This window comes from Gopherus flavomarginatus, chromosome 14 (genome assembly GCF_025201925.1).
Source record: "Gopherus flavomarginatus isolate rGopFla2 chromosome 14, rGopFla2.mat.asm, whole genome shotgun sequence".
NCBI lineage: Eukaryota > Metazoa > Chordata > Testudines > Testudinidae > Gopherus > Gopherus flavomarginatus.
Genome location: NC_066630.1, coordinates 34,087,194 through 34,111,419, shown reverse-complemented (window position 1 = coordinate 34,111,419; position 24,226 = coordinate 34,087,194). Strand labels below are relative to the sequence as shown.

Below are 24,226 nucleotides of genomic sequence, written 5' to 3'. Positions count from 1 at the left end.
TATGTCCAGCTAGTGTAGTGATGAGCCAGTTGAAATAAATTAACATCAATTTATGTAACTACCTATACACACTGTGCAAACACATACAGTTGATGCCATTAAAAACATGTACTGTATCATGTTTGACTTTATCCTAGTGTGAGAGATAGTCTTTACTCAGAATTCCACTGTAAATTTAACATCTGTTGGTAGTAAATGTCTACTTCTAATGGTGCCTTCTGCCCTCCATATGTGGAATAACTTCAAAAAATAAGTTAAAAGAATATTAAGGTTGCAAAGTCAAGTCCTTAAAGTTAATAAATGCCAGAATTAAAGTTGCCTTTGGAACATTAATTCAGCCCTCTTGTGCGTATGATAGTCTTTAATTCACAGTTATGTAAGATTTCTTCCACAGTTACCCAATGATTATATGCCTGTTGATATATATATATTAGCAACTAGAAAGAAAGGATATATAGGTGCCATAGTGACAATAAAAATGCAGAGGAGGTAAGAGCTACCTGTCTGATAGTTTGGTGGAGATTGTCAAAGGCACAAATGATAGGACTGCCCTTTGTGCCTTAGAAATCTCTTTAATGAATAGGCATCTCTTAAACATTGAGTTTGCCCACACAGATTAACAATCTTTACTCCCATTTTTTAAATTTTTATAGCAATTTATTCTTATTTAAATGTGATTGCAAAAGCCACATACAATTGCAGATCACTGCTCTAAAACAGTTAAAGGAGACGTTACAACATCTTAGTAGCTCACTGTGATGTTACGTATTCAAGAGGAAGGGTAAAAGCTTGTCTCACCAGATGAGCAGTTGTCAAAGTTGAGATCGCCACAGATCACATCAAAAGCCACCAGCTCCTCTGGATTGGCTGTGCTGGAGGAGGAGGTAGATTTTCGGAAATCAGCCAGCCAATCTTGAAGCAGATCAAGTTGCTCACATCGAACTGTAGTGTCTCCTATGGGAAACACGAAGTAAAAAAGCCTGAGTACAAGGGAATGTGCCTAAAACAACATTTCACTTTGCCGACAGATACTCAGAATGCTGCATTCCTCTTGTGCAGCTAATGGACATTGTTAGGGACGTAAAGCAAAACACACAGGAGGGTGATAAAAGCACAAAACCACTCCAACCCCTCCTACCCACCCTCTCCCAAAACAAGCCCTTGTATTGCATCTTTTCCCCTACTGCATGGTGTATATTTAAACAATTTGGGGCAAGGAATATCTTACTATTTGTGTGTAAAGTCGCTGGTATTGTTTTGGACAGTATGAATAAAATTCATCCTCTGTGCAGAGACCTTGCACAAGGCCTATACACTGCGCAAGTCCTTGACATAAGGTAGAAGTGGGATTTAAATACTTTATAGACCTTCTGCTGCCTCTCTATACAGGGTGAATTACGCTCTCTTTAAATGTAGTTTTTTATATGTAATTTGTATAATGTTAAGGTATAAAGTAAAGCCTTCATAAGTTAAGAAGTTCTAGAATTAAGGTTGCATATGCATTATGATACAGTCTTTAATTACATGATCCCAACCTATTTTGTCCACAGGATCTCCACTCCATTCAGTGCTCAGAATGGATGGTCAAGATTTCATTTTATACTCATTCTTTGATATGAGGCTATAGGCTTGCTACCCATTCAAACCCTCCTCGGACTACAGAATTGTTAGTTTCCCCAGGAGCTTTACGATGGCATGCACCACTGTAAACACCATGGATAGAGAAGAGCTATTTAAGCTATATGACAGCATTGGCACAAGAATAAATGGCTAGGAATAAATTTAGGCTGGAAATCAGAAAAAGGTTTCTAAAATCAGAGTAGTGAGGTTCTGAAACAGCCTTCCAACTTGAGTAGTGGGTGCAAACAACCTAATGAGTTTACCCTAATTGTGAGCTCATCTGTGAAAAGTAAATGAAAATTAATAAAATGTTACATTAACCTATAAACAACAAATGTTGGTGGGAAAAGATGCAAAAAAAGAGACAGACTGAATCAGTCCAAACAAAAAGACCTACTGATGTAATTCAAGGACTGTGTTATGAGCATGCCAGATAAACAAGAACAATGTGAGCCCAGAAATCAATGAACCAAACTTGGTGTCAGAAATTAGGCCTGCTGGTGGATAAAATAGTGGGAGGATGGACTATTCCGCCCTTCACTCCCTTTCAGGGTCATTAAAATAAAAGAGGCTTTGAGATCAAAGTTGTTATAAAGGAAGTGCAGGGGGACAACAGCTGACTAAAGAAGGGAAAAGAGCAAGCTTCACTATCATGGTTGCCACCCTCCCTTATCCGAGAGATCCACTGTAATATCAGTGGGCCTTTGTAGTCTTGATCCCAAGAGCTGTCCTTACCAGACCGAGCTAACAGAGGGACTTGGATGACATTGCCGCCTCCACCAGTTCTGGCTGAATCTTGACTGCCACCAGGAACGTGAGACTTTGTCACCCAAACCTAGTGTGTCTTTTTCCTTCCCCACTGTTTTTCTTCTATTTCCTATGCTTCTCCTTTTGTCTTCTAACAAGTGTCTGGCTTAGCTAGCCAAGACTGCATATTTTGCAACATTACTGTAAGCCTGTGAGCAAAGAGGGAGATAAAAGCAATCCCCTAAACAGCCTGATGCTGATATAAATTTGCCAGTTCTTGTAGTGGTTGAAAAGCCTGTATGCTGTGCCCATGTTTTACCAGCACTGAAGTTGCAATTGAGAGTAAACACCAGAGAAAGAACCTGCATTTTCTTTTTTTCTTCTGCTTTTGTGTGTGTTTTGTCTTGGTTTGCTTTCTAGGAAACAGGATCGGACTTTAACAACAATGGTAGCGCCAGACCATCTCAATTAACTTATTTTTTCCCCAAAAGAATACCCTCTAAGAGACTGTTAGACAAGGGGATTGTTCCTTCCAAAGACTGACTTCAGGGAAAGGGAAAGGAACAAAGGATGTTGTTAAAATGAAAGCCTGACTTAATATGTTATAGAAATGAAGAAAAAACAGTTTAAAGCATTTGAAATCTATCTTTAATAAAAGGTTCAAGGGATTTTTAACTGTTTGCCACAGTATTTAGCAGGCTGAGGTCTCTGTATATCAAACATTGTTTAAAACTATTTAATGTTGGACAGTGACAGGATTGTATTAATACCTTTGACTCTCTGGGCCCATATATTCCATCTAAATAAATACAACAGATCATCATTTCCTTTTTCCTATGCCAAGACTGGGTAGGGCCAATGTTATGAGCAGATTCCATTCACGTCTGTTTAGAACCAGGATTTGAGCCTACTGGGGGTTGCTAGGATGGCTTTATATACTGTATTGTTCCACCGTCGTCCTGGACATCTCTGGACTCTCATTTTCATAGACAACACATTTGGGCAGTTTTAAGATGAAGCTTGGTAAATTTATGAACAGGATTATATGACACTGTTTTCTGCAATAGCAAGGGACTGCATGAGATGATCCAGGAAGTCCCTTCCAAGTCCTATTTAGCATCTGTGTGCTACACAGACACTGATGGATTTAGCTTCAAAACTCCCCTTTTAATGGCAACTGAAGCACAGACCTTAATATCAAAAATGGGCACCCAATTTGAGAGTCCTGTGGCCTGATTTTTCAGATAATTTATCATTTTCTAGAATTAGCCCTGTGCTGCCAATAATAATCCATCCATTCAGCATATCTTTAAAGAATGAAATTCCTCTGTGAAAAAATTGGTGGATCCAAACATCTTGACACTCAAAGAAGAAAAAAATTGTGCTCAGCTTCCACTCCAATTGGGCATCTCTGGATATTTGTGGATTTTTGTCTGATTGGAAACATTCTCTCAGCTGAATAAGATATAGCAGGAATGTCTCTGATCATCCATATTAGCTAATAAACTATTCCAGGGTTTTGGAGTAGAAGAAAGGAACTATACACAAAAGTATATGAGAGTATATTTTACCAAAGGAGTACAATAGCTAATCCATCTTGGAGCTCATTGAGAACACTTTTAAAATAATTTATTTTATAGCTCCCAGTAGTATGCCAGCCACTTCTGAGGAAATACTTAGAGAAAACTGCTGTGAGTTCCAACCTAAATGATAGACTTGATCAATAGATTTTATCAAAATCAAATTTTGTTGTTGTAATTACTTTAAGAAAGCCAGTAAAAGTCCGACTGGTGGGGTGAGTGGGTGAGAGGGAGAAAATTTGTTCCTAAAATAATTATCATTGTATTCTCCCTCCCACTTTTATTCTGTTTGCTACACACAAAATAACTAGCTAGGCATGATACTTGTAACAAATGATGATTATCTTTGATTTTCTGGAACTAGAGTGTGAACTCAGGGAGATAGCTGGCTCAGCCTCCAAATGATAAACATGTCAAGGTAAGAAAGAACAATGTTTCTTTCCTTCCACATGAAATGAAGATTTGATTTGAAATGTCATGTTCCGAGTATATGGTGAACAACATGCCCAGAATCACTCCTTATGATGAAATAGCTTGATTTGTATGTTATATTATTCAGTGTTTTAAAACATCCCAGGCATGTCAAGACTATCTCAGACATCTGCTATCCCTGATCACACAGTATGTAGATGGTGATTGTTTAATACTGAGGGTTATTTGTGCTTATAAAATACATATCTGCTTTTTCTCAGCCACATATGGTAAGTAAGCCGTAATATCAAAATGTTAACTTACATGCATCAAGGGGATGGGAAAGCTAGGCTTTTCTGGCTTGCGGAAAACGCCCACCAGCCACTCCTTGGCGTAAGATTAAAGAAGAGACCTCCCTCAGATGCATATCTTGTGAGATCTGCACTGGTAGTCCTGATAAGAACTTCAAGTGCGAGTTTTATAGCATGCACATCCTATAAGACTTGCAAATGTGCCTGTTATGCAATGTTGATGTAGCCATGCTGGTCCCATAGTATTAGAGAGACAAGGCTGGTGAGGTAATATCTTTTATTGGACCAATTTCTGTTGGTTTCGACTCTTTCGTCAACAGAACGTGGTCTAATACAGGATATTTCCTCACCTCAGTTACCAGATAGGCTTTTTTAATCCCAAAGATGGTGAGCACAGAGAGGGGACAAGTGCTGGTTTATACCCATGGCACTGGTTTTTATTAGTGCTCAGAAGGGAAATTAGAGAGCTTGTATATATGCACGTTGGTTTATATGTGAGGATATTTGGTAAACATACTGAGCAAGCATGCACACATTAAGACAGATGGCAAAGGATGTTCTGAGTTATGCAAATGGTTTTAACGTAATGGGTGTGAGGTTAAGCCTTCGGGATACGTAACTAATGCCTTTGATAATCTGGTAACATATCGTTGAATACTCAATGAAAAATGTGCATCTGAGTATCTTCTAAAGGGGACTATTACTCTCAGCTCAGCCTGGATAACAACGTGCATAACTTAACACCACCACAGCGTGCAGCTATGTGAAGGGCAGCAAAAGCTCCCCAAGGTGAAAACTTTGATTTATAGTTTTATGCCAGTGGGAACATAGTCTAATAAAGCAGGGGACTGGGGCTCTGGATTATATTCATTGTTCTGCCACTGACTCGCTCTGTGGATTTGGATACATATACGTTGCGCATTAAGCCTGGGCTCTGACTCATGTTTGAGCCCAAACCCGCCTTCTGTCCACATACAAATCAGTCTGACTCAGCTCAGCAAGCACTCAGGACCCAGGTCCTATGACCTGACTAAAGGGAGTGGGTCAGAGGCTAAGTCCTGCTGTGACTCTGATCCAAGCCCATTTTGCAGCGTGGACAAAGGTCAAACTTCAGACCTGAGTCAGAAGGTCTGCGTAGTGCAGTACGGATGCATTAGCATGGCCGTCAGACCTGGGTCCAGCAATTGTAAACCTCTTGATGCTAACTGCCAGAAGGCCCAGGGATCCATAGGGAGCTAACAACCAGTTAGTACAGGCAAGACTCCCGACTATCAGCCCAGGGTGCCCCGAGAAGTGTCACATCCAAGTTAACAATGCAGTGTAGACATACCCTAAATCTACAACAGCTTTCTGACCCCTCCCATAACTCCCCCTTTTTGGTGGGGATTCCCATGGTTAAAACACGCTGAAATTTCAGATGTAAACATCTGAAACTGTGAAATTGACTATTTTTAAAATTCTATGACCATGAAATTGAGCAAAATAGACTGAATTTGGTAGGGCTCTATTTATAACTATGCTAGAGGCTAGCTCTCTAGGTGCCTTGTCTGCTGCATTCACTGCAGCCTGTAGGAATTTTTTGCCACTACTTTCACCTTCCTCAATGAAGGATTAAAATTGGGCTCTGTCGTCATGGGGATGTTTGTCCTGTAAAGTTTGCGAGTCTACAATAGTTGTTAAATCATATTTTGCTAACAAAGCCTGATAGTGATACAGAATTGCAGGCTTGTCGAGGAGAAAACCTTTCCTCCTGAAAGGTGGAACTTCTTTGAGCCTTTGTCAGCCAGGGTGGTGTTAGGATGTTGTGACTTTGCACCTTCCGTGGCTACCTGCCTCAGCAGCAAGTGGGCCACTGGATGGGTGAAAAGGAACTCGGCTCATCTGGTCACTATGAATTAGTGACTCTCAGCTCTTTTAGGTGTAAGGGCTAAGAAGGCCAAGGTATGCCAAATCACTCTGGATGGCTCACTCTAGGATGGCCTCACTTCAGAGCATCCCACCTTACTTGTATCTGAAAATAATTTGCTGTCTTCTGTAGCAGAGCCTGGTATTGCTTATGGTCGTCCAGCAGACATGATTAAGATTGAGTGATGATTTCCTCTTCTTCCTCATAGCCCGTCAATCCAGGAGATGTTGTGTGGGAGAGGTGCAGTAGGACTTGTGGATGGATTCTGGACACCTGCCATATGGGTCCCACTGGCCTATGAGGGGTCGACTGGTTGATGGGGACCCACGGCATTGGGTATCAGCAGTCCCTGGGAAAGTGGCATCCAGATCTCCTCAATTCCCTGTTAAGACGCATCTGTGAGGAGATGAATGATCAGCCGGAATGTTTGACTCATCCAAGTTGGAGTTCTACTCTTGCTCCACTGACGGAAGCATTGGTACTGGAGGGCGAATGCTCATGCCTGAGGGTTAGTGTGTCAGTGTGTCAACGTCTCTCAGAAGGGCCGGAGAGGAGAGGGGATTGAGGATAACAGAAAGATACTGTCTGGTGAATATGTGTCTGCACATCCTGATGTTTGGAGTATTCCTGCAGTCGAGACTGACCATTCCAATGTATCCTGAGATGTTGCAGGTGGCCCATCACCACTGAAGAATCAAGTGCAGCATTCGTTGATGAAACTGGTGGATGTCAGCATTTATGTTTAGGTGTCGGTGCCACCAACAGATCTTTCTCTCTTCTGTGCTTTACAGTCCTTCCTGGGAGTCTTAAGCAGTCTAAGACTCCTTATGATCCACATGTTAAGGCTCACTGTATTTGGACAGGGCCAGGGAGAGATCTCTCTTCTTAGGAACAGACCTGGATGGGGATCTGTCCTTGTATTCATGAGAGTGCCTAGGCACAGCTTTAAGTCAATGTAATTTACAAAAACTTGAAAAAGCCACTGGCAACGTAACTTACATCAACTTAAGTGGTAGTGTAGACAAGTCATAAGTCTTTTAGCAGTAGGCAACTTGGACAGATATCTGCTGAACAACTCCCTTCACTCACTCATCTTCTTGATTACATTAATTCTAATGTAAAATCTCGCTTTTCTTCTGCACATCTATTATCATTTACAAAATGAAGCCAACACTGTCTCTCCTGCAATCTTTGCTGGAGAGGCTATGGACACACAAGTCAGCACAAACATTTCTTGGAACTACTCCCTGATCTATAGTTACTGGTTACAGATACATAGATAGGGATACATAGGGAGAGGATGAGGGAAAAAAGACATGTGACAAATATGTAGGCACCTTGCTTAATGCGCTACTGGAAGGTGCTCAGATATTATGGTGATGAGCACATTATAAGAATCTATATCAAACAGAGCCTAGACATACTTTCAGTACACAGCTTGATAGGAATTCAATCTATAATATTCTTAGAAACACCCCTCCTCACCACCGCACTACAAAACCGTACAGAATTACAATTCAGAATGTTAATGGTAGGTGCTAGCAAATGTATTGCCAAGCTATGGCTCACAAAATGGAGCCCTACAATTATAAACATGGTTAGACAAAACAGAAGTAACACACATGGAATAAATTATAGCCCGAATCAAGAGATTCAGCATTCATTTGATGAAAGAGAGTCCTGTTATTTGCAACATATAAAACAACAAACTTCCCTTCAGGCACAATGTTGGTCACAAAACAAAATAACAGCACATGATGATTCTGGCTTTCCAGAGAAATGGTAGTTTCACTTACCATATTAAGTACCTACTTATGTATAATGAAGTCACACCAAACTCTGTGTAGACTAACTTGTGTGTATGTGCGTGCGTGTGCTGCCATTAGGAGAAAATATTTTTGGGAGGAGGTATGGATGGGGTTAACCTGCTGATGTCCCTCTCTCTGACCTCAGACTCTGATGAAGACCCTTTGTTCTTAAAGAACAGTACTGAGGAAATCTGTGCCTTGACAACTGGTTCAGACTAAATTCCAGCAAAATTATGCTGGCTTGTTCAGAGAGATGATGTGAAAAGAGGTGCACTTCCCCATAATTCTTGATTTGATGCTTCAGGAAGCATAGGACAAGAGGCTTCAACCAGGCTACTGTGGCAAAGGGCCACATCATAGTCCTTGATCAGGAAAGAAGTATTAAAGGGGTGGGAGGCTGAGCAGAGGACTGTTTTCTTCTCTGAAACTTCTGTCTCTTTTGTTGTGGCTCACAGGACCTCAGGGAGGGAAGGAATTGGATTGGGCTGGATCTATGGGCCGCCTGAGACTTGTTGAGTTTTCTCTTGTAGATCGGTATATAAATACCAAGAGAACACAAGGTAGCTTTAGAGTCCTTCGGTGTTCGCAGAGATTCATCCATGCTATCTGCAAATAACTGGACCCATCAAAAGAAGTTCCTGCACTCTGGAGCTCTTTCGGAAATTCAGAGAGTTGGAGCCAGGAGGCTCTTCTCATTCCCACTGCTGAAGCAATCGAACAGGTGGCGGTATCAGCAGCTCAGAGGAGGCTTGCGGGGCTGACCTGGGAAGTAGCTGACCCTCTGCAATAACTGCCTGGAACTGTTCCTGTGTTCTGTCAGTAGATGATCCACAAAAGAGGTCAGTTTGGTGTAATTCACACGGTTGTACTTTGTCATCAAAGCCTGATAACCGGCAGTTCTGAACTTTCTCCCCAGTATGTCCCTACGCTTGTGGTTTTTGTCATGAGGCATGGTCTTAGCATGATGCTAACTACCATGTTCATTCACTGAGTCAATTACCAAAGAGTAGGTGATGGATGAGAAAATAACATTTCTGAGTCCTCTTCTGGGACATAATACTTCTTGTCAACTCTTTTTTGCATGTAGGCAGAATAGAAGCTGGGGTGTGCCAGATGATCTTCACTGCATTCAGAAGAGTCTCATTAACAGGCAAGGCTCTACAGGCTGAAGAGGGTGAATGGAGGATGCCAAACATCTTAAGATGAGGCTCTGTCTCCTCCTCAATGGTACTCTGTAGTCTGCGACCCTCCTGACCAGGTCCTGGAAATGTTTAAAATCATCTGCCAGGGATGGAGGAGGCGGCATACTGCTTCATCTGGGGATGAAGAGGAAATGTTCGCCGTAGGAGAAATCCCTTCATCAGCTCTAGCCTCCTGTTCTTCTGGAGGATCAGGCCTCCTGGAGGGAGTAGGTGATGCTGGCTGCTCCTGTCTATGACTGGTGGAACCTGATGCTCTGGAAAACTGTTGGTGATAAGTTGCCCCGGGGTCCCAATATGGACATGGAGAAGGTGCATAAGACATAGGAGGAGCCACCCAAAGGTGCTCATACTAGCGAGGCATTGGTGGTAATTGTGGGCCACAAACAGTTGCAGCTTCATCAGAGGCTTCTAAGAAGCGGCCTCTGTAAGAGTTAGGAGGAGAGCCCTGAACTGACATTTGAGAGAAGAAGGAGAGATCTTCATCAGAATCCTCTTCCTTAAGTTCACTCTGGAATGGTGGAGTAACTGGAGAGATGTGAGGTGAAACAGTTGATATTGGGCAAAGTTCAGGCAATCTGGATGTTCTCTGTACCAACAGCACATTGGAGCCAAGAAGCAGAGGGTTAGGCATCTCAGATACAGCCAGGCCTGGGGACAATGGAACTCCTGAGGCCGAAGTCTCTGCTGAGGTAGTCGTGACCACAGGCTTTGGGCACTCAGAGGGAAGAGCAGTTGTTGATGGAGCGGACAGGGAGCTGCAGACAGGGGAGTTTGAGAGGGAGAGCAAGAGATCCCACTGCTGAACAGGATATCAGGTGAGAATACTAGCTGTTAGTGTGAGTGAGTGTGCTCAACTGTTTGAATTTTAATTGTGATTCTGATTTCAGGTGACTTCAGTTTCAGTTACAGCTGCTGTGGCAGTCGGAACTGAGTGCCTGACCTTGTTCCCTTGATTGCCTTTGATTGGCCTTCCCCAGTGTGACTCACAAGGGGGTGGGACTGACCTAGGCAAGCAGGCTTAAAAGCCAGAGGCAGAGTGACATGGGGAGCTGCAGATAGCGGAGTTTGAGAGGGATGCTTACGATGGTTAGGAAGACTCGCAACATCTGTGCCAGCACTGCTTCTGTCTCCTCCACCTGCGCCTGTAGCCAGACAGAGCACCTGAGTATGGATGCTTCTACCAAGATCCTGGTGTGGTTTTGCAGGGACTGTAACTTGCAATTTCCACTTATTGATATCCAGGCTGGGGGGGCATCTAATGTGAAAGGTGCCTACTGGTGGACTCTCTCAGGCAGGTGGGAGAGCTACAGGAGGTGGTGGCTAGGTTGAGAAGCATCCGAATCCACGAGCAAATCCTGGACAGTGTCCATGTGGAGACAGCTGAGGTAGCTGTCCCAGTACACAGGACTGATGACACACCCATGGTGGAGGAGCAGATGGCTCAGGGTGGACACTGGCAGCTGGTTACTTCTGGCAGCAGGCAGTGCTCCACCCCTGCTCCAAACCCTCTTGCTGTGGTAATAGGTAACCGTTATCCTCTTCTTGATACAGGAGAGAAGGAATCACCCCCTACAGTAAAGAAGGAGACGCCTCGTACCCCTAAGGCTGGGAGGTCTGCTGCCACCACTGCGAATAGGAAACGTAGGGTAGTGGTGGTCGGAGACTCTCTGCTGAGGGGGACGGAGGCGCTCATCTGTTGCCCTGACATTTCATCTCGGGAGGTATGCTGCCTGCCGGGGGCCCATATCCGAAATGTTACAGAGGCATTGTCGAGGATTATCGAGCCTTCTGACTACTACCCCATACTACTCATCCATGTGGGCACAAATGATACTGCAAAGTGTGACACTGAGTGGATCAAGAGTGACTACAGGGCTCTGGGAGTACGGGTGAAGGAGTTTGGAGCGCAGGTGGTATTCTCTTCGATTCTTCCTGTCAAAGGTAGGGGCCCAGGCAGAGACAAATGCATCATGGAGGCGAATGCCTGGCTGTGAAGATGGAGTCGCCAGGAGGGCTTTGGCTTCCTCAACCATGGGATGCTATTCGAGGAAGGACTGCTAGGCAGAGATGGCGTTCACCTTTCAAGGAGGGGAAAGACCCTATTTGCACACAGACTGTCTAACCTAGTGAAGAGAGCTTTAAACTAGGTTAGACGGGGACAGATAAGCAAAGCCCACAGGTAAGTGGGGAACATGGAGACCTGGGAGATGGGTCGGAAACAAGAGGGAGCGTGGGTGATAATGGCAGAGAGAAAGGAGGGTCAGGGCAAAATTGGGAGGCAAGATCAAACCAGTATCTTAGATACCTATATACAAATGCGAGAAGTATGGCTAATAAGCAGGAAGAACTGGAAGTGCTAATAAATAAACACAACTATGACATTGCTGGCATCACTGAAACTTAGTGGGATAATACACACGACTGGAATGTTGGTGTGGATGGGTACAGCTTGCTCAAGAAGGATAGACAGGGGAAAAAGGGAGAAGGTGTTGCTTTGTATATTAAAAATGTACACACTTGGACTGAGGTGGAGATAGACAAAGGAGATGGAAGCGTTGAGAGTCTCTGGGTTAGGCTAAAAGGGGTAAAAAACAAGGGTGATGTTGTGCTAGGAGTCTACTACAGGCCACCTAACCAGGTGGAAGAGGTGGATGAGACCTTTTTTTAAGCAACTAACAAAATCATCCAAAGCCCAAGATTTGGTGGTGATAGGGGACTTCAACTATCCAGATATATGCTGGGAAGATTACACCGCGAGGCACAGACTATCCAATAAGTTCTTGAACTGCGTTGCAGACAACTTTTTATTTCAGAAGGTTGAAAAAGCTACTAGGGGGGAAGCTGTTCTAGACTTGATTTTAACAAATAGGGAGGAACTCATTGAGAACTTAAAAGTAGAAGGCAGCTTGGGTGAAAGTGATCATGAAATCAGAGTTTCCAATTCTAAGGAAGGGTAGAAGGGAGTACAGCAAAATAGAGACAATGGATTTCAGGAAGGCAGATTTTGGTAAGCTCGGAGAGCTGATAGGTAAGGTCCCATGGGAATCAAGACTGAGGGGAAAAAACAACTGAGGAGAGTTGGCAGTTTTTCAAGGGACACTATTAAGGGCCCAAAAGCAAGCTATTCTGCTAGGTAGGAAAAAGATAGAAAATATGGCAAAAGACCACCTTGGCTTAACCACGAGATCTTGCATGAATAAAAAGGAGTCTCATAACAAATGGAAACTAGGTCAGATTACAAAGGATGAATATAGGCAAACAACACAGGAATGCAGGGGCAAGATTAGAAAGGCAAAGGCACAAAATGAGCTCAAACTAGCTATGGGAATAAAGGGAAACAAGAAGACTTTTTATCAATACATTAGAAGCAAGAGGAAGACCAAGGACAGGGTAGGCCCACTGCTCAGTGAGAAGGGAGAAACAGTAACAGGAAACTTGGAAATGGCAGAGATGCTTAATGACTTCTTTGTTTCAGTCTTCACTGAGAAGTCTGAAGGAACGCCTAACATAGTGAATACTAATGGAAAGGGGGTAGGTTTAGAAGATAAAATAAAAAAAGAACAAGTTAAAAATCACTTAGAAAAGTTAGATGCCTGCAATTCACCAGGGCCTGATGAAATGCATCCTAGAATACTCAAGGAGCTAATACAGGAGGTATCTGAGCCTCTAGCTATTATCTTTGGAAAATTATGGGAGATGGGAGAGATTCCAGAAGACTGGAAAAGGGCAAATATAGTGCCCATCTATAAAAAGGGAAATAAAAACAACCCAGGAAACTACAGACCAGTTAGTTTAACTTCTGTGCCAGGGAAGATAATGGAGCAAGTAATTAAGGAAATCATCTGCAAACACTTTGAAGGTGGTAGGGGATAGCCAGCATGGATTTGTAAAGAACAAATCACGTCAAACCAATCTGATAGCTTTCTTTGATAGGATAAGGGGTCTTGTGGATAAGGGAGAAGCAGTGGATGTAGTATACATAGACTTTAGTAAGGCATTTGATACGGTCTCGCATGATATTATCGATAAACTAGGCAAATACGATTTAGATGGGGCTACTATAAGGTGGGTGCATAACTGGCTGGATAACCGTACTCAGAGGGTAGTTATTAATGGTTCCCAATCCTGCTGGAAAGGTATACAAGTGGGGTTCCGCAGGGGCCTGTTTTGGGACCGGCTCTGTTCAATATCTTCATCAATGACTTAGATGTTGGCATAGAAAGTACGCTTATTAAGTTTGCAGATGATACCAAACTGGGAGGGATTGCAACTGCTTTCGAGGACAGGGTCATGATAGAGAATCTAATGTTTGTCTTTTTAATAGATGCCACATCTTTATATAGCTGATCTATTCTTTTTCTATCATTATTCCTTTTTTAAAAGGTGAAATGTTTTGAATCAAGTAATTAATACACTTGACAGAAAACAGCTGTGCCAAACTGTTAGGAGTTTCTTTTCCATTTCATTACGCAAATTAATATGACTAACTGAAGGACATGTAGGCTCTTAACTGTAATTCTGTTGTCTTTGATGTAGCTTGATAGATAAGCCTGAAAATATGAAGCAAAAATACGAAAGTAGAAATACGAAGGGTACTTTATTTTTAAACGGAGAAGCTTAATGCTCTGACTCTGAGAAGTGAACATGTTTTTTGTCCATTCTGTTTTTGTTCTCTAATGTTTTTTGGAATTTGACAGCACTGGTGTCAAAGCCTAACAGAGAGTGGATTATTGGGTGGTGAAAAGGAACAAGAGCTAAATAGAAGCTAAGAATCTAAATCAGGACTCAGAACAACTGCGAACCTAGGCTCCAAAAAACAAATGCTCAGAGCAAGATTTTACCAGAACACAGCAATAAAAATAGAAAACTGAATAATCTTACATTATTAAAATTGAGCTGAAAATTCACGTCTCTTTTTAAAGCTATTCAGTCTCTTCAGTGATTGCCAGTTCTGTTCCAAAATATCTCACTGTTTCTGAAACACTGACCAAACAATATGTGTGTTACTTGTCCTTGATTAGGTTAATGTGAACATGCTCTGGCCTGGAGCACAGGTTCAAGGTTCCATCCATTTATAATAAATCTATGTTTTGCATAAGCCCATATCTGCAATAGTCTTAGTGCAGCCCAAAAGGGATGCAATGTTCTTCCCATCTACTTCGAGCACAATTATAGCCACATTAATAAAATACAGCTGATTGTGGGCACACACAACTCCTGCTAACTTGGGGTCTGATCCTATGTGTTGAGTAAGGGTTTGCAGAATTGTCCTTTGTTTTATTATTGCAACTGCTATAAATTTTAACCTGAACAGGACATTTTTGGTTTGAGAGATAGGGCAGCTAATTCTCACAGCTTATTTTCCAAACCTGAATTGCTGATATTGCAAAATGTATTATGAACTTGTACAAATCAAATCCTTAGAATCCAGTTAGTGTAATAAATGAAATAGCCTTTGAACAAATAACTTATTTTGGAACAGTGACTTACCCTTAAATAACTGATTCTTTGAGATGATGTAGGCAGCATGAAACCAGCTGTAGGTGTCAGTATTCCTCGTGGGCACAAGACTGAATTATTTTGAACAGCAGTGTTCATTGGGGCCATTCATACACCCTTTACCTTCTTGTGCTCTTGTATGAGGGCACAAAAGGTGGGGTGGCCGCAACTCTCTCTGTTTCCTCATAATTCAAAGCCGGCACTAGCCAAGAACTATGAAAAGCAGGGACGGAGGGCAGGCCATGGGATACACACTGACTACAACATCTTGAACAAAATAAGTTACTGTGGTTCTTCAAGTATGTGTCAGTGTGAATCCCACTAGATGGTGGGAAAGAGGCATTTCAGCTTTATCAGTCAAATAACAATTGCAGAACTGCTCTCCCGAACTCAGCATCCGATCTAGCTGCCATGTCCTGGGCAAAAAGTATTAAGAAAGGTCAGTGAGTTGGCTCCATGTTGCAGATCTCAGATACTGGCATGTGTCTAAAGCAGGCTGAAGGCACTGACTGTGTTCCAGGGGAGCATGCCTTGATGTTTAGAGGGAACAACTGCCTGATAGCAGGTGGAAATACATTGCATGATCCACTTAGATTTTCTGTCACAAAAGGCTTGGCCTTTGGATGAGATTGATATGGCTACCAAAAGATGGGGAGACAGCTTTTATGGTACAGTGAGACCTATGCTAACTACAACATCTCAACATTTAGGTCCATCAATGGCTATTAGGGATGGTATCTCTAGCCTCTGTTTGCCTGAAGCTGGAAATGGGCGACAGGAGATGGATCACTTGATGACCTGTTCTGTTCATCCCTTCTGGGACACCTGGCCACTGTGGGAAAACAAGATACTGGGCTAGATGGACCCAATATAGCTGTTCTTATATTCAGAGAACCACTGTTACTGTAGGGTAAGCAACTGTTCTTCATCAAAAGCAGTTATTTATTCAAAGACTGTTTCATTTATTACATTAACTGGATTCTAAGGATGTAGTCTTGGTAAGGTAAGAGAGCATGACTCTTGAAACATCCACCTTATGTAGTTTCTCTTCCAGCATCAAGTGGGTTTTCAGGAAGAAGACTGGCAGGTTGATGGACTGATTTAGGTGAAACTCCAAGACCACTTTAGGGATGAACTTAGGGTGTGGTCTCAATATCACCCTCTGTACCATACTGGGTCAGACCAAAGGTCCATTTAGCGCAGTATCCTATCTTCCGACAGTGACCAATGCCAGGTGCCCCCGAGGGAATGAGCAGAACAGGTAATCATCAAGTGATTCATCTCCTGTTGCCCATTCTTTTCACTATGAGTGGTATCATGGCAGGTGTTTGCCCAAGAGCCTTAGCAGGATTGAGTAGCCTTTCACTTATAGAGAGGGCCAGAAGTTGTCAATATTTCTAATACCTCATAAGACTTTTCTTGCATCATCACTGTCTCTATTCTAGGGTTTGTGCAATTACCATGACAAGTTCTTGAAATGACCAAGTACAGTGCCAGTACCTGTGCTGGTGCCACAGCTTCATCAGAAGATGAAGAAAGGTCATTAGGTGGTGAAGTAGGATGATGATGATACTCTGGACCCAGGTCTGATTCCTCATGGTACTCCTTGCTGTCTGTTGTCAGTGGTCTGGCCAGGGATGCCACCAGAGAGTGTTGCCAGTACCATGGTCTGTGCTGGGGAGCTTTTACTCTGTGCTTTGCTGGTAGGCTGCTCTTTATCACCAGGTTTTATGCCATGTGGGGCTTGGTGATTTTCTTCCCAGAAGGTGCGTGGTCTGTCTCTGTAGAAAGACATTGAGTTCACTTGGAGTCTCTGCCCCCTGCGCTCAGGGTGGTCTCTCTTCATACCAGAAGGCATTGGTTTCTCCATCAGTGCTGATATCAATATGAGTACTGGGTCTTTTCCGGGCATTTTCTTTTCTATGCTGGTCTTAGGTGTGGCATGTTTGTTCATTGGGGCGCTCAAGAGGGTCTGTTTATCTGGTATCTGAGTTCTACTGTCTCCTCCAAATCTTCATAGATTGCTTTAGCAGATGAAACTTCAACTATGCATGCTCAATGAGAATGACTAGCATACCAAGCACCTCTCTAGTATATGGATCTCTCCTAAACAGAAGAGGCATCTGCTGTATCCATCTTACAGGGGAATTAACACTTTTCAAGAAGAGCAGGGCTTAAACTCCTCAGGGGTAGAATCTGCCATGTTCGGGTGCTCTGTACTGACTGGGGGCATACAAGACAGTCAATCTGTCAACGTTCAGTCCAGGTGGTAGAAATGTTTTTGGTTAGCTGATAAGTCCAAAAACATTTGGAAAAAAATTCTCCAATCTAAAACAACGTTTTATTTAAATTTTAAGCTTTTCTACCTTTAATTTAAAAAAATTAACTTAAAAGTAACTTTGAAATGAAATATTTTGAATTGAAGTTGAAACACTTTATTTTGAAAATGTCAAACATTTTGACTTTTTTTTTAATTGTAAATGGTTTTTCAACTGAAAGAATTAGCCAATATTGACATAAATTCTTTAAATGATTTGGTTGATTCAAATCTGCATTGTTGGGGGAGGGGGGCATCAGAGAATTTTATCCGACTCTACCAGATGGGTTGATTTTGTTCATGGTGGTTCTTTATCAATGGATCAGAAAAGTTCTGAACATTTCAAAGAATTTCAAAAAGACTTAGTGGGTGGTAAAGCTTAGTTGGTCAGACCATTTCCAGGTTCTGTCTCACTGTACAGAGAGAGCTTAAGGAGACGCAGGGCACATGCACAGCCCCGACAGACACTGCTATTCAAGACTCTGGTCTCATGTACATAAGGGGCATATGTACCTACAGTGGGATCCACACTGATACATACACTAAGAAGAGCTGAGAAATCTGCTGATAAAGAACATCTTCCCCATTCTTTTAAAAAGAGTTCAAATATACACAATTCGTAGTCTCCCAGGCACTGCTGGGCTTTTTATTGTATTTTATATAATTTGTTTTACATGATGCTGGAAAGTATCATTTCATGAAACAATGCATATAACATAGCAAGCACTATATATGGTAGTAGCTGAAGAAGTGGAAAATGTTTTTAAAATAGGACCAGCAATATTTTCTAAACAGAGCATAAACTTATTAACAATTTATGTTGGAAATGGCAAGCAAAAAATCAGGCAGAGAATCTGGGCTTCTTCCAACTTTTTGATTTCTACTTGAACTGCTCTGTGTGATGACTTCACTTAGCATGGTTTTTCAGGGTGCAGGAAGTTATTCTATTAATAAACTTTTATTACAATTTTCTGGTGTGTTAAAATGAGTCTCAGAAAACACTATATCTTTGGATTCTGGGAAATATCTTGTTATAGGAGCAAGTCAAAAATCAGAAACTTGCTATTTCAAAGTTTTTGTCCCCAAGTTGGGATGAAAAATTCAATTTTTTTCATGAACTGGACAATTCAGAAAAATGTTGATTTGGGAATGTCAAAATATTTTGTGTAGCCTTGGTTTGACAGTAATCTCTGTCACCCTGAGCTGCTGAATTCAGGAGTCTCATGCCCCCAATTCCTCTTAGGGGTCTGGTTTCTACATGCCGCTATTGTCCTCTACAGGCCAAGGAGCCAGGCCGACAGGCAATTACTATTAGGAACTGTGGCATCCCAGTTCAACATTAATGTGTCTGCATGATTAGAAATGTGTTTTGATTTGGGTTAATCTGACCCTAACTAAATATTTTCTTTAGCCTTTCCCAACAGAAAATTAATATTTCCATTTTCCCATGAGAATTTTCAATTTTGTGAAAATTATATTTTCTGTCTCAAACATTTCCATGGAAAATTCCTGACCAATTATGGCATTGTGAACAACAATTTTTTTTATTCTTCTTAGTGCAGCAGTGTGAGTTGCAGCATAATATATAAAAATAGTGACAGTTATGGCTCAATGACAGATGCTTCGGAAAATAAATGGTTTATTTCTCCATTGTAGCTAATACTTGGGAGTTTCTTTGATACCTATCGGCCTGATCCTGCATGGTGATCAGCACCCTTAATTTTTAAGCCAGAGTGTAGTGGGTGCTCAGAGTTGCACAGGTTCAGGTCCCAATGTGCAGTCACTAAAATCTTTACTGGTGTGCAACTTTTGGTTGTGTTTCAAGAAGTGGCTGAAGAATCCATGATGTGTGGCTTTTACAGATATCTTATTTTCTCTTTCCATCCCCTTGCTACTTGCATGACACTGTTACAATGTGGGATGAGGAAAGATGTTTTGCTAATATGCTGCTCTTGTGCTTGATGATGAGAGAAACTTCTGGCACAGAACTAGAAACACAATAAGAACAAAATTGAGAAAAGGAAATCCAGACAATACCTGCCAGAGCTTGCAAATGAGTGCAGGAAATGTATCCCACAATTCTTTGGTCCTGAGGTGTATTTCCCACTTGCACCTAAGAGAAAGGAAGAAAGAAGGCTGTTAATGAACGTCACTACTATGCTCAAGGCCCTCTGTCCTGTGCAGAATAGAAGATTTCAGTTGTTCAATAGAAGCTCTTGAGTTACACCCCTGAAAATACGCCTTCCCTCCTTCATCCAATGCCACTTTAAGCACTTAAATGGATCTAAGAGAGGCAAAAACCACAGGAGATTTTGCCTTAACAGAAGTCCTACTTGCCCTGTCTGTTCACTGCCTAACTTCTCTGTCCACTGCTACTTCAAACTGCAAAGCATTCCCCATTACTCACTCTTGCCCATCCACATCTCAGTGGTTATCTGCCTGCAAACAACTTGCCAGCCCCAATCCTACCCGCCCCTCCTGGCGTGTGCAGGATTAAAGCCCCACACTGAAGCACCCCAGGAGACTAATTAACCGTCTCCACACACACACAAATCTAGACATTTACAGAAAACTGGAATTCAGAAAAAGGGAAGGAGGCTTTGGAAAACAAAACAAAACTGTACACTATTTTCTCTATTTCACTACGTTTTCCCATTATTTTCTCTATTGCCCAATACTGTTTTTTGTTGATGGGGGAGAGGGAGTAAGGGCGTTGGAGAATTTTGCTTTGTGTTTCAATGAGACATTTACATTTTCCTCCTGCAGATTTTCACAACAGCAGCCTCTGTACCTGCCAACCAGAGCAAGGAAAATACATTTTTTCCCCTCACTCTTCTAGATTCTCCCCTAACTTGGGCATTCCACACCCTCTAAAATACAGGTAGGGGATTCTTCCTTACAAGGGTTTACTTCCATGGTAAGTGGAGAGGGGGTTTCGGAAGCCCATTTTGCTACAGTGTAATGTACTCCATCTCTCCCACACACACGTTAGACTATAGCTCTGTAAGACAAACCTCTTGGAGGACACACAGGCACTAGAACTAAGTTGTGCTTTATTCTTTTAATCTTATTTAGCACTAGATCTGCTTCAGCCTTATTCAGCTACCAAATAATAGTGGTGAATAAAGAAGAGATTTAAAAATATATTAGGAACAAAAATAATCCTGACAATGGTATTGGTCCATTACTAGATGGAAATACTAGAATTATCAATAATAATGCAGGTCAGGCAGATGTGCTCAATAAATATTTCTGTTCTGTATTTGGGGAAAAACAGATGATATTGTCTCATTAGATGGTGATAACATACTTTCCATTCCACTGACATCTTGAGAGGATGTTAAACATCAGCTACAAAAGACAGACATTTTAAATTCAGGATGTATAGGTAACTTGCATCCAAGAGTTTATAAAGAGTTGGATGAGGAGCTCGCTGGACCATTAATACTGATTTTCAATAAGTCCTGATGCACTGGAGAAGTTCCAGAAGACTGAAAGAAAGCTAATGTGCTAGTTTTTTTAAAACGGTAAATGGAATGAGCCAAGTAAGCATAGGCATGCCAGAGCCTTTCGTTGATCACAAGCAAAATAATGGAGCGGCTGTTACAAGACTCAATTAATAGAGAACTAAAGGAGGGTAACATAATTAATGCAAAACAACATGGGTTTATGGAAAATAGATCCTGTCAAACTAACTTGCTTCCTTTTTTTTAATAAGATTACAAGTTTGGTTTCAAAAGTACTAGTGTTGATAGAATATACTTAGATGTCTGCAAGGTACTGAATTAGTACTGCATGACATGTTGATTAAAAACAAGAATGATGTAAAATGAACATGGCACACATAAATGGATTAAAAACTGGGAATCAGCCTCAAGTAGATGTGTTTCCAGTGGCATCCCAGCAGACTAGTTCTTAGCCCTACATTATTTAACAATTTTATCAGCAATCTAGAAGAAAATATAAAATCATCACAGATAAAGTTTGCAGATGACACAAAAATTGAGGGAGTGGTAAATGAAGAGGACAGGTCATTTATTCAAAGTGATCTGGATCACTTGATAAACTGTGTGCAAGCAAACAATATGAGTTTTAATATGGCTAAATTTAGGAACAAAGAATGTAGGCCATACTCGCAGGATGGGGTACTCTATCGTGGGAAGCAGTGACTCTGAAAAACATTTGAGGCGTGGATAATCAGCTGAACATGAGAACCCTGTGTGACTGACTGGAAGAGACAATGCAATCCTGGGATGCACAAGCAGGGGAATCTCAAGTAGGAGTAGAGAAGTTATTTTACCTTTGTATTTGGCACTGATGTAACCACTGCTCAAATACTATGTCCAGTTCTGGTACCCACAATTCAAGAATGATATTGATAAATTGGAGAGGGTTCAGAAAAGAGCCATGAGAATGATTAAAGGATTAGAAAACATGCCTTATAATGATAGACTCACAAACCTCAATTTATTTAGTTTAAAAAGGAGAAGGTTAAGGGGTGCTTTTTTATTACAGTCTGTAAGTGCCTACACGGGGAAAACTATTTAATAATGGCCTCTTCCATCTAGCAGAGACAGGTATAATGAGAGCCAATGGTTGGAACCTGAAGCTAGACAAAATCACACTAGAAAAAAGGTGTACGTTTTTAAATGGGAGAGTAATTAACCATTGGAACAAATCTCCATCAATGACAATTTTAAAATCAAGATTGGACTTTTTGTAAAAGATCTGCTCTAGGAATTATTTTGGGGGAATTCTATTGCCTATGTTGTACAGGAGACCAGACCAGATGATCATAATAGTCTCTTCTGGCCTTAAAATCTATGAAGTAAGGAATTTTCCCACACTTGATATGATCTGTGAAAGGGTCAGGCAGATTTGCAGTCATTGCCTTCATGGAAGCACAATGACTGATCATTAGCTAGTTCTTGTGGGAACCCTGCACCTTCAAGGAGTGTAGATGGAATCATGGCTTGTTCCCTCAAGGTACTGGTCAGCTGTACCTAAAGATGAGGAAGTATGCTACACTCTTTTAAAGAGTACAGTAATGTAGATACTCCTCCTAGGAGTCTGAGAACTTCTCCCCGTAGGGTGGTGCATCTTTGTAAAACCTCAGTGAGGGCATGTGGTCAGCAGACACAACTTAGCCCTTAATGGGGAAATAGTCATCAATGGCAAGACTAAGATGAAACCTACCAGCTATGCTTTATAGACTGAGGGCACATATACTGCATGCAAATCAAACCAACTCTCTACCAGATTTCTAGAGAGCAGAATTCTGAGGAAGGTCTGCTTGCATAGAACTTATGACAACAGAGCATAATAATACAAGAGAACATCATGAAAATCACTTGATAGACACAGACTTCAGATGGATTTTTTAAAACTGACTAAGGGTGGAGCATGTGTACAGAATATGTTCTGAACCGATTAAAGTTAATACCAAAACTCACACTGACTTAAATGAGATCAGGATTTGGCCCTAGATGAATGGAACAGAGAAGCTGCTGCAGGTGCTTGATTTTCCTGCTCAGGATTTAAAACAATACAGTATGTCTATCAAAGAAAATGCCTGGAAGGGAAAGTTTTATCTGACCCTCAAAAAAATAAAACCCACAGCTTTGCTGATGACTCCTGTATCACCAGACTTGACGAAGCCACATTAAATTTCATCTGACACCCTTACATAAAAATGCAACCTGGTTTTAAGATGAGTAGAGTTTTGTCCATTTATTTGGATTTTCAGGTTCTCCAACTGTCTTGAGAAATATCCTATTACTTTTACAGGCTTTGCAAGCAGTGAATTTACAGGTCATTTATGCTTGATAATGTCCTGTCAATGTTCATTATTTTTCCATCTGGAAAAAGAAGGCACATAATAAAAATCTTACATTGCTCTAGGCCTAGCTTCCTCACTCATCTTTTAGCCCGTTTTCCAACTGGATTTTGGGAGCTCATTACTGTTCACACACAGTTAACTACTTTAAAGATCATTTCCAGCTAAGTGATGCTTTTCTGTAGAGATCCTATGCTGAGCCTATAGGTGGCTCTAGGGAAAGTGTTTTTAATACAATAGTATATAAATTCCTATAGAAACTACACTCATGCCCTAGATGGGTTAAACTTGCACAGAGGTAGAGAAATTCAGTGTTCAGACTTTGTGTTCTTAACTGAAGTGGAAGGGGAACGAAGACAGGAGAGGTTTGGAATTAACTCAGCAGTTTTACCCCAAAGCCAGTGGATCCTTGCAGACCCACAGGGATATGAGGGAATCCTGACTGGATGCCACTAACTCTTGCAGGAGACTCGCTCTGGTTGTTCCTGCAGGCTGCCTCATTACATACACAGCATTTTTCACGTACATATTAAATGAGTCTTACGCAGCAGGTGCAGCACCAAGACAACATTGTGGGGTTGTTAGTTTAAGAACAACAAGCCTCTATCTTATAACACAAACCAGGGCAAAATATATATTTTTCAAGCCATCTAACCGCAGCCAAGTGAAACGAGATTTTTCACTCAACTACCAAAAAGGACATCTACATCTCTAGAGTTTCTGGCAAATTACACATTTCTCCCACATCTGAGGAGAGACGAGCCTCTCACTCTGCCCTGCAAAGGGAAAAACAGAAGTTGCAAAACTGTTCTTTATTGTGACAAGAGTGTACACTTTACACCTCTGTGTCCAAAACTGGCTGAACCATTTTCACTTTCAGGCTGTGACCAAATGTGGAAAGTTTCAGTCTGAAAGATCAGTCTGAGTAAGTTTTATAGCCAGCTGAAAAGGCCTGTTAGAACGGAATCATTTATGCCACATTACCTTTA

At 41.6% G+C, this 24,226-nt stretch overlaps 1 protein-coding gene across 1 annotated transcript in view; it reads right to left on the bottom strand.

Annotated features, from left to right (window-relative positions):
- The window catches only part of SMPD3 (sphingomyelin phosphodiesterase 3), a 234,466-nt gene that overhangs the window by 23,174 nt on the left and 187,066 nt on the right, over positions 1–24,226 (bottom strand). The window contains exons 4-5 of the mRNA XM_050922698.1: positions 19,439–19,514; positions 799–954 (exon numbers count right to left, since the gene is read on the bottom strand). Coding sequence (XP_050778655.1) covers positions 799–954; positions 19,439–19,514 — 232 coding nt within the window. The remainder of the gene's footprint in view (positions 1–798; positions 955–19,438; positions 19,515–24,226) is intronic.